Source organism: Hypomesus transpacificus, unplaced genomic scaffold (genome assembly GCF_021917145.1).
Source record: "Hypomesus transpacificus isolate Combined female unplaced genomic scaffold, fHypTra1 scaffold_393, whole genome shotgun sequence".
In the NCBI taxonomy this organism is placed as follows: domain Eukaryota; kingdom Metazoa; phylum Chordata; class Actinopteri; order Osmeriformes; family Osmeridae; genus Hypomesus; species Hypomesus transpacificus.
In genome coordinates, this window is record NW_025813914.1 from 8604 (window position 1) to 20305 (window position 11702).

An 11702-nucleotide genomic window follows, 5' to 3' on the forward strand; every position below is an offset into this window, starting at 1 on the left:
GCCGTCTTCTCGCCCTCCTCTTAAGTAAATTCCGCCTCGTTAAATCCCACGTTCTGTGAAAGCGGCTGTCTGTGTGACAAAGGGATCATTCTAGGACTCTCCTATGACACAGATTCACCAGTGGCAACATCAGGCTGGTGACTTGATTCTGGCATGACAAAGGCGAGGCGCTCCACAATGTTTAACCAGTCCCGCGAGGGTCAAGAAATGTTGGGCCCTGCTGAGGGAACAGAATTCCTGACGCAACTGATCTGCCCCCCTCCCTTTTGAAGTTGGGGAGTTTTGAACCCCCGGCAATCGCGAGGCGTTCTGGAATCCTCCGCGTTCTAGGATCCCAGACAGCGTTCACCCTCGAGGGGTCACAGTCAGTTTACTTTCTCAGAGACGCTGGCACTCAATGAGCGCCAAAGCAACAGAATCTATGCAGCTTAAACTGTCGGGCACAAAAGGAGACTCATCTCTTTCTGGGTGCCTTGTTAAATAAGAGGAGGGAGGTACGCGCACTGGACCCAAGGGTTTTGTGCGCGGGGTTTGGCGAGCGCGCCCTGAAGTGAGAGAGCTTTAAATGTGAGCGCCCATGCTTTCCATTGAAGAGGAGTTATGCTATAGCGTCAGTCTGAACAGTGAGGGGAAATAGCCGGTGTGAACCTCCAGCCTGCCGCAGTTTTACGCAGAGGTGTTCAGAGTCTAGCAAAAGGCCCGTGGTGACGCCTGAGATCCGCCACCTGCGGTCTTTATACCTCGCCATTTACACTCTGATAATAGCAGTATCTCATTACCCAGCCAGATCCGGCTCCAGGAGGTATTTAACCGAGAAAAAGTTTGATTACTCCAGGATCTTGAACGTCAGGTTATTAATTAATAGCAAAACTGCATGTTGGTATCTTTTGGGTCGTAGTCTAAACAGCGTAGCATATAAAAACTGGTTTGTTAGGAAAAGTCAGTCTATAAAGGCTCTCTTCAGGGGATGTTTTGGTGACTCACTTTCGAAACAATAGCACATTTGTCAATTTTTGTATTATTCGATAACACGATATTTCTTATCCTAAAAATAATGCTTGCGCTTCTTTAATTAAGTCGATTGGAATAAGTTAGAAATAAATGTAATTGTTCGATTGATTGTGGTAAAAAAACAAACATCTAATATATTGGGATAGTCTGCAACAGATCAGTCTTTATTCGTTTGTTCACAGTTTGTTTGATTAAAGTTATTTGATCTCATTTTAGTATGCCGTCCTTGAATAAATTAATCAATATTGACACATTTTAATTGGGTGGCGAGTAATGGGCCTACGTTTGATTACATTACAGCATTTTGAGATTCTTCTGCAGGTTCGTATCGAGGCCACTGAGCCCAGCCCAAACAGTTTCACTCCTGTTTTGCATACAAATTATAGGCTTAGAAAAATATGACTTCATAGACTGTATTTAGGCTATTATTTGAACACTAATTTATTGCTTGCAAAAGACCCTGTGCTACGATAAATGTTTCTTCCATTTACTAAATGGTCACAAATAAAATACGTAGCCTACTGCTAGTATTTCGTTTAGTCAGAAGTAGCCAATAGTTTGCATGTATCCATATGCATGCACATTTAGGAACTTTTCATTTTTCCGATTTTAACCTAACTTGCAATTTTCTTTTCAATCAGCCAATATTTAAAATATAGGCTATGCAATTGAATAAGACATGAAGCATATGTCATTCACGGAAATACATTATCCTTTTGTACCAACAGTTTAAACTATTCACAAGAGTCACTTTGCTCTGATAGCCTGACAACCAAGTTCTATAATTACTGGTCTAGTCAGATATATAGTTCATGTACTGTGGTAATGTTCAGTTAAATTTAAATATGCTCTATAAACGATCAAAGATCTCTCCAATTATAAATGAGAAGTCGGAACAATTCTGCTTGTGATTCATTCTTTTTAAGTAGGCTAAATACATGACACTGAACAGTAATTTATTTATCGCGATGTTCCTTACATCAATATTAACGCTTTTTTTTTAATAACGTTCTTAAATCTGTGGTATTCGGATTATCAGCCACTGGGCTTAAGGATCAATCTGGCCAAAGGGTTTTAAATGGAAGCAGTGGCGCGCAAAGCAAAGCAGAGTAATTATTGCTTCATAATTGTGTTCTTTTTCTTTTTCAGCACCGTCTTGTGGGAGAAACCCACACTTGGAATCGAAGCGGTTGTGACATTTAGGAGCCCGTTCTTTGTGCGGAACACTTCAAGTTTAAAAAACAAGGCCAATTGAAGCGGCAGTGCTCAAAGCCGGAGCCTTTGTAGTAAAACACATTGAGTTTTGATTGGGGACAATGGTGTTTCTCAAATTTCTAGCAAAAACCCACACTCCATCTGTGATCTCAATGAGCGCCTATTCATCAGCTCCTCTCTGTTCTGCGACGTTCGTTTGTAAAGAAGCAGATGTGGAGGGAAAGAGCGAGAGCCCGCATTTTAATTGGTTGCTGCTGCATGTGTGTGGACGCACGCACACACATACACAGGCTTTCACTTTACACAATTTGGCTGCCTTATCGAATTGGCAGTTATCTGATGGCCAATAGCCTATCCTTATCATTGTTATTTGGGGATGCAATCACGGTCGCATAAATCACGGAGCCATATGAGACGAGGATTATTCTGACGTTGTGACTGAATGGTCGTTGCCTACTCGATGTAAAGCGATGAGATGATAAACTCTGCCAATCTGCCCTGAGGGTAGAAAAACGGCTTGAGAAAGAGAAAGATCATGAATGGAGAAGGCAGTGTGTGAGCTTAGCGAGAGACAGCCAGTGGATTTGGCAGAGGTCTTTCAAATCTTTGAAATATTCATATGCCGTGTCAGGGTTATCCTCGTTTAGGACTGAGTGCAGGTCTCGTGGAGTGAGTTTGGAGGGGCACTTACGGATCCTCTCGAGCTCAAGTGTTTGATGAGGAGACAGCCGCTGGCTGGAGAAACGGAAGCATGGCAGAGTTGATGTGTTTCATTGATATTATGCTCCTCTTGAATATAATGCACTTAATTTAAACCCTACACTTGCAATTTTGCGAGCTTATATGCAGACATAGCCTGATGGAACCCAAGAATCTTATAGAATAGGCCTAATATTCTAATGGTAATAAACGGCCTTATAAATAATAAGCCGTTCAATATAGAATGAATACTGTATATGTATATATAAGGGATAGTAGTTTATATTTAGACTATAAATAAATACAAGCAATTATCCTCATAATGAAATAGTCCTGTCTGGAGATATTCTGTGGGAAATTCTATTTTATTGCCTTCTTTTTTTGCACATTACGCATAGCTTCACTTCACTTTTAACAAATAAATACTTCGCCTCTTTCATGAGTTCTACGGTGTTCTTCTCTATGTTTAAAGGAATTTCGCCGTCCGCTGAGGACTCCGTCATCTTCGGGGCCCAGTGTGAACCCGAGGTTAACAACCTAATGAGCACTTGGTGAGCAGTTGAAGCGTGTAAATACGCTCTGTTTTTTTCCCAAACTCAAGCGCCGTTTACGCAGCTAGTTGTATACCTGCTACTCTAACCTCCGCCTTGTTCCATACACTCTGCGATTCCAGCGGGCAACCCCAGGAGGCAATCCGGGTCCAGCCGCGCCGAGGCAGGGCAGCAGCAGTGAGCGAGGTCGCTAGAATACCGCACCAGGGTGCAGGGGTAGCGGAAACATGCTGCTACATATGTTGGGTCAAGCTTCTCTTTTGTTGGCGTCTAAAAAGGTGTAAAACCCTAGTCTTCTGTAGCCTTTCTGAAAGAAATGAAAGAATCGCCTCGCTTTTTGATGCATAAGCCTAATGAAGTGTTCAAAGAATGTTGAATTTCTTAAGTGACCACAGTCACTTTTAATTGCGCGAGGGCATTTAATTGGAAACCGTGGAGAGACACGGGATGAAAGTTTTTTAGGCTTCAAGAATATTCTAAAGCTGCACCAAGCTCGACTTAATGTTTAGTAAAACAAGTTATACATAGCTAAAACGCTTAGCAAGTATGCCAATATATCCTAGGTCATATGAATACACCGATATGGATGTATAGTTAAAATAAACTTGACAATACAAAGATGTGATTTAATTTTCAGCACGTGTGAATAACCTGAACACTTTCCCTGACACGGGTTAAGCCTAGCCCTAAAGTATGAGACAAATTAAATGAAGATCTCAATTGTTTTTTTTTTTTGTGTTAGACTAGGCCTGGGAAACTATGCCCTAATGTTTAATCACCTGAAGCCTAACTTGTGAGTTTTAAGAGAATCGAATCAAGACAAATCAAACGATCAAACTATTTTTTACATTTGATTCAACTTTATTGTTATTGTGCAGTACAGAGCCCATAAAATACAGTTAGCATTTAACCAACAGAGTAAAAAATGTAAGGTGCAAATAGGAATAACTTAACAATGAAACAGTGTAATGAGATGTGGGGCAATAAACCTGTCTAAGCCTACTTAGATTAAATAGTTTAAGTACAAAAATACTTTTAATTAGTATGAAATGCTCAACTCTCTCTCTCTCACACACATGAAAAATATCCTTAAACTGTTGAAACTCAATTCAGAAGTTATAAATATATAGCTTATGTCCATCTTTACGCATAACGCCTCATATTTCTTTTGTTAACATGCAAAAGCATGTTTCACTACTTAATCAATAGGCCTACCCAACAACAGACTTAGTTCTACAGCTGCAAGAGAAAATAACCCAGTCTTGAGCCTGATGTGGTTTACATAACATAATCTCCTCACATTATTACCGCCATTTATCACTGGAGCCCGAAATTACTTCTTGGTTGGCAATTCTCATTCGTGTGAGATCCGAGGCAAGATAATTACTTTGAATGTCAAAAAGATGTAGTTTAATATCGTCTCTATTAGTCTGTTGGTTAGGTAATTAAGGTGCAGATGACAGCGGCGGGGGAGACAGATGGCATTTGCTTACTGTGATTCAGAAGGTAAACAATGGCACCATGAGCGGCAGGTCTGCGTGAGCTGGGTGCATGCCCAGAGACGCTCGGAGCAGACAGGAGATATAGAGCTCGAGCGGTAAAGGTCCGTATCAAAAGAAAAGATAGTATAATGTTTATGAGCTGCAGGTAGGGGTGACGTGAGAGAGTGGCGTTGAGAAATAATTAAGCTACTGTAGCCTCGCTTCTATTCAGCTAAGGTAAACAACTTTAAGATCAATGCAGTCCCAACATCAGTGGAGATTTAGTTAGACTTTGTATGTGTTGTAAACTGAAGGATATAGGGCTGTTTAGGCTCGTTGTTTCCATTACAACATTTAAAACATCTAATACATTTGACCATTACACGTATGGTCAATTGCTGTTGATAATTGTAGGATGTTCATGTTTTTATGTTATATATTATTATTTTTAATAGATACGTTTTTGTTAGGCCATTCAGCCATGGACAACAATACAAAACACACAACTGTTTTGTATTAATTGTTTCTTATCCTCAAACTACTTTGATCTCATAAAAATGAACTGCAGCCACATCTTTGAAAAAGGCATCATAATCATGAAATAAACCTTTTCACATTTTCGATAAAATGTGTAATTAATACAAAGCCTAGACGTCACGGACGTCAGCGGAATCCCATCACAGCTACACGCAGTGGCTGCTGCCTCGTGGATCATCTTGCTCCGAAACCCTTTAGAAGTAGAGATCACACACTTAGTGCCAAAACGAATTCTGTCCATATTGTTTATTGTTAGAAAAAATAAATAAAAAATCTTTACAGAAGCTGATGTGAAATGATTCATTGTCAGTGCATAACAACCGAAGTGTTGGATACTTTGCCTACTAGGCCTACTCAAGTCCAATATAGGCCTATGTGCAACATCAATCGAGTTTCTCATTAGGGCTTTAGTGTACATTTTATTATTAGGTAGGCAATACATATACTTCCATATATTTATGTGTGTGTGGTAGCTTATATTTTATTCTTTTAAAAGAAGCCTGTTGTAAAAATGAAATTATTTAAATGTTTTTTTTTAACAATACTTTTTTTATACCCTGGATATATCCCTTAGAAAAACATTTGACATTAAATTTAAGAGGTGGACATTCATTAGTATATGAATATGGTTAGTGTTTACTAACGCGAAATTCAACTCACTGTGATAGACAAAAATGTGGGTAGACTAGGCTAAAAGAGTGCCTGCCGCGAGCACTCCTTTGACAAAGCCAAAGTGACATGCAGCAATTATTTCAAGATGATTAGCCTATTTATTGGAAATATTTCAAAGCTCAAAGCAGTCTAACATGTCTTCCCAGGCTAATTTTCAAGACACGTCAACTCGTTACTGTAGCACAAGTAGTCTATGCGTTCTCGAACTACACTCCGTTTTGACAATTAAATAATTTATAAGATCCAAACTTATGTTGAGGTGTTTGATCATTTAGGCAAAATTACGTGTTTTGGTTCGCTGTTGCAATAACGTAAATATGTTAAAACATTTTGAAGGCCAGACGTTCATATTTTCTCAAATTTAAAGCCTGTCACTTTTTGTATACAGTCTGTCACTCAGTTTTAAAACCATTTTCCAATAGGCTACACCTTAAAAAATGTACAGGCTAGGCTGCACTATGAATCAAGTCTGTGGGGAAAAGTTTAAGAAAGATTCACCATGCTTTTAAAACACAATCTCTAACATTGATTAAAAAGTTTGATTTATAGTGTAGGCCTACATTTTGTTTCTCCCAGATGCATTTTATAAGACAAGTGGTTTTAAGTCACGAATCAAAGTTGAAATACTACTTACCTTAGCGAGTTGATGGTTATATGACAGTGACATAATCGATGGCTTTAGGTGTCACTGCAAAATAAGATATAATAATAAAATCATATTGATGATATAAACCGTATGCATGCCGATCGCACGTGATGCCAATACAACGTGTCAACAAATACCAAGCATTACAATAGCTTCCATCTTTTTAAACATCCACCTCTTTCCATTGACTGATTTAAATTTATAGTAGCCTATAATATTGCATTAATTAATGTTTTATGAATGTTCTGATAATGTTTTCATGTAAAATGCAAAAAAAAAGCTGGGGTAATGAATTGCTATTGAATTTAAATATAATTTCGTTGTTGATATCTATTTTAGCTCTCCATGGCTGCCCTCAGATTCTAAACACTTGTTAGTTGAGAAAGAACTCAGGTGGACACTGTAGAAAAAGGGACAAGCCAATCAGATTGCACCTTCCCCTTTTGGCCAATGACAGACGCCACATTGTTGTCAAATTTGTCTAATGAAAACGTAGGAGCAACAATAGAGAGGGAGAGGGAGAGAGAGAGCGTTCTGTATCTACTCAGAATCTCCCAAGGAAGTTAGTGTCTCGCGCTGCTTCGAGTTGCAACCTCGGCTTCTTTTGGAGAAATTAACTTTAGTCGGGGGGAGAAAGAAACTTGTCTTGCAGCACTTGAAGCACTCGGATACTGGAGTGTAACACGGTCAATTCCTGTTCTCCTGCATTGTTTACCTCTAAAAATTTGCCTAGTTTCGATTTGACAACTATTTGGCTACATCCCTCCGGTTTAGGAAAACTTTAACGCACGTTTTTCGTCGATGGACAAACAACACTTTTAGATCGTTAACTTGACAGATATGTTGACAACCAATCAGCTGGTGTAAACGGATCGTCGGCAAAAAGAAAAACTTCTACAGCTTCGAAAAACGAATCTTATCATCGAGCCACATTTCCCAGGTGATTGTGTGACGGTTGTTGGCAAACGCAGAATGGATCTGAGACCCGAGCATTCCACTGTGTCCTCCGGCTCCCAAATCCATCACGGCGCGGGAACTGCAACCTCCATCCCGGTCTCCATGGCCAGCACGCTCCTCCGTGGTCCGCCGCTCCTCCTGCGCGCTACCGAGAAGTATCCCCGCACCCCAAAGTGCGCCCGCTGCAGGAACCACGGTGTGGTGTCAGCATTGAAAGGCCACAAGCGCTACTGCCGCTGGAAAGACTGTATGTGTGCCAAGTGCACCCTGATAGCCGAGCGGCAGCGCGTCATGGCGGCGCAGGTTGCGCTGCGGAGACAGCAAGCGCAGGAAGAGAACGAAGCCCGCGAGCTTCAGCTACTATACGGAACGGCCGAGGGGCTTGCGCTGGCTGCCGCTAACGGCATAATTCCACCTAGACAGAACTACGAGGTGTTCGGTTCTGTCAGCAGCGAGAGCAACTCTGGTGAGTGGACCAAGGACGTTAGGCCCTTATTCTTAGCAAACACACCATACTGACGTTACTTTTGTGCATGTATAACGTTCAATAAAAAATTAGGCTATGATTGAACTAACTTGTGCCTGGAATTTTTTAATTATCCATGACGTTTGAAGTGTTCTGTTGTATCTTTTGCATAAAAATATGGTCCAAGTAATCCTCAAGCACAGGTTCATTAGGCCCCTTTTCAAGAGAATCATGTAATTGTATTTTCTCATGTCTTGAATAATCTGATTCACAGATTCCAGTATTCAGAAGTACGAGTTTTTCCCTAAAGCCCAGATGTCGGGGTCAGGAACCGGCCATCAGAACGCGGGGAAGTCGGTGTCGACCGACAACGAGTCCGTCCCGGGCATGTCCTCTCCGGACGGCCGCCACGGCTCCGGGTCCGAGAACGGAGACGGGGAATCATTCATCAGTTCCCCGGTGTCCAAAACCCTGAAGGACGGCGAGGACACCCCGGGCTCCGTCACCCCCCTGGGCTCAGACTCCGGCTCAGAGACGGACAAGGACGATCAGGATCCCTCGCCGTCCTCCGCCGCCTCCCGGCAGATGAACGCCATCGACATCTTGACCCGGGTGTTCCCCAGCCACAAGCGCAGCGTCCTGGAGCTGGTGCTGCAAGGCTGTGGGAAGGACGTGGTCCAGGCCATCGAGCAGATCCTCAACAACAGCGGCCAGCCCAAAGCTCCAGAAGACACGTGGACAGCAGAACGCATGCTCCAGAGCGTCCACCAGTCACCCCTGTCCTCCAACCCCCGGCCCATGCTCCAAGGAGCCATGACGCTCAGCAATCGCTCGGCCTTCTCCCCCCTGCAGCCAAACGCACCTCACTTTGGCACAGATCCCTCCACGTACCCCCTGGGTACCCACCTGGGGCTGAACCCCTTAAGGCTGGCCTACTCGGCCCACAGCCGAGGCCTGGCCTTCATGACCCCCTACTCCACCACGGGGCTTATGCCCACTCTGGGTTTTAGGCCCCCCATGGACTATGCCTTTAGTGACCTCATCCGAGACAGGACGATCTTGCACAAGGATCAGAGTTACGTCAACGGTCTCTACGGGCCGCTGGTCAACAACAACCCGGACAAACCGTGAAGAGAATCCCCCGGTAACGAACTCACCATGCGCCGGTAGGACTGGGTGATGCATGGAGGAACACTCCAGGATGGACTGTGTATTTGTAGCCAAAAGTGTTGAGTGTTATTAAGGAAATCTGTGGTGTATATGGCTAATGCTTGCTGTAAATATGACCTGGCGTTTAGTTTATCTGCCTGATGGGCAGGAAGACAAACCAAGCATACTTATATATTATGTAATCTTGTTACTTTCCCATGTACAGAACAGTTGTTAAATACCCTCAGCAAGTCCTAATATGGAATTCAAAAATATGACGTTGTTGAATTATGTTTTTTTTTTTGTCTGCAAGCATAAAAAACAACAATATAATTCCAACCTCCCCGATTTTTTTTACAAATGCACTTGGAGTTAACCAGGACATCAAATGCATTTAATGGTGACTGTGAGTTGTGCAGTTTTGTTAAGATTTGTCAATAATATTTTGTCCAATCCCAGGTGTTGGATGGTGTTACAGAGCCACAATACGAGGATAATATCCAAGTCTTTTATTTCCAGAGACAGGAAACTCAATAGCCTATATTTGTAACGTTATAGTTGATCGTATTTGTAATGCCTACAGTGTGGAAAGACCAAGTTATTCCTGTGTAGCTTCCCGAAAGTTGAACATAACCTAAACCTAACTGTAAAACTTGAACTAATTATGTTTTGCATTCTTTTTTCTTGATTTGATTTAAAAAAATAATATTTCTCCAACTATGTATAGTGTATAATGCATTTGATTATATAAGATGATTATATTATAATTGACCTAACTCTTTTCATTGTTTATCAGCTGCAATATTTCTTCATTTGTGAAATGGCATATGTTAGTGCTGAATCAAGTCAATGGCTCATCTCATGTTGCAAGCTGTGTACCGTCACATTGTATATGAATTTGCTGGAAATAAATGTTATTTTATACAAAACCAGACAATAACTCGTTTTAATTAAATTAATCTGTAGGCTATATAAGTAACATAACCAAAAAAAAGAAGTGTAGTCTAGTAATAATATTACTGTTTGGGTAGTATTGACCTTTAATATTGTTGTTGTAAATATGATTGTCTTTTTCATGTTATTATTTGTTGTGTCGGGTTTGAATGAGCTTGTAGCCTAAGTCATCTGTTATAGCCTATATAGGCTATACAGTGTTCCACGGTCAGCCATTTCCCCCGTTCCATTTATTGTGTAATAATACTGAGGTGTGGAGATCTTTTAAAATAATATTTATTTTAATCATAAAAGCATTGCCTACGATTGAATTCATATAATTGAAATTGTTGTAAATTGAGTGGGCAAGTCTTATATTAATTTCTTTACATATGAATAGTTCCGAATACATAATACACTGATTTTACAATCACCCATAGTGGCCGAAGAAAAACCTTTATTTTCTATTTATGTATTTAGTGTTGAATGCGTCCTCGATGTTCTTTCGGTTTCCAGATCGAAATAGTCCTTCAATTTAAACACGACGTTTTCCTGGAGGAGTTTTGCTGTCATAAAACTGGATATTAATTTGGATGAAAATTATGGAAAAATAATGTCATTTTCTATTGAATTAGTTCAATGTGTACGTAGGGCTAAATGAGCCATTTATAAACATTCACATTTTAGAATAAACGTATTACTAAAAAAAATAAGCAGTATAAACCAGTATACGCTACCACGGCTGCTCAAACTAATCACCTAAAAATATTAATCTCAAATAAAAATGTAGGCCTAACACACATCGCAGTTCACAAAAGCTATTTGTTTAGCATATAGGCCTAGACTACATTCAAACTGTTAATTGGTCAAAATCATATTAGTATATAGAGTGGGCTACAAAGACAAGCCTTATCGCTTCACCTCCAAATGCTACTTTTGAGTGACAATATAATACAGATTATACAAATCTTCCATTATCTTGCCAATGTAATATGGTGTTCCTTTGCAATGTTAACAGATAAGTGTGAGACCGTTTTCATATATTCGACTCGACGTAGCCTACAGGAATCTAGACAACCAGCACATCCAGTAATAGCAGGCCACAACAATGTTTATTTTTAATTCTCCATTGCCTTATTGTGAAACGACTGCGTTTCTCAAGACACGGTGCCTCGGTCCGACTATGACCATACGAACTGACCGTCACCTCAGCTACGGGGCCAACATACAATCCTTCATAAGAACCCTTTCAGTGGAAGGCAAATGTAATACTCAGTCTAAAGTAGGCGGACAGTGCACCCTACTGATGAAAGGATGTCGTGTGACGTGTTGAATTGTATGACCACCTCCCCCTGGTGGTCGAGTACACACATCATCATCGTTAC

General features: G+C 40.9%; 1 protein-coding gene across 1 annotated transcript; it reads left to right on the plus strand.

The window, feature by feature from the left end:
- Positions 1–7329: 7329 nt before the first annotated feature.
- dmrta2 (DMRT-like family A2) lies at positions 7330–10297 on the plus strand. The gene is made up of 2 exons (XM_047016521.1): positions 7330–8235; positions 8510–10297. Exons 1-2 carry the CDS (start codon positions 7785–7787, stop codon positions 9364–9366), a joined length of 1308 nt encoding a protein of 435 aa, XP_046872477.1. The 5' UTR covers positions 7330–7784; the 3' UTR covers positions 9367–10297.
- The last annotated feature ends 1405 nt before the right edge of the window (positions 10298–11702 follow it).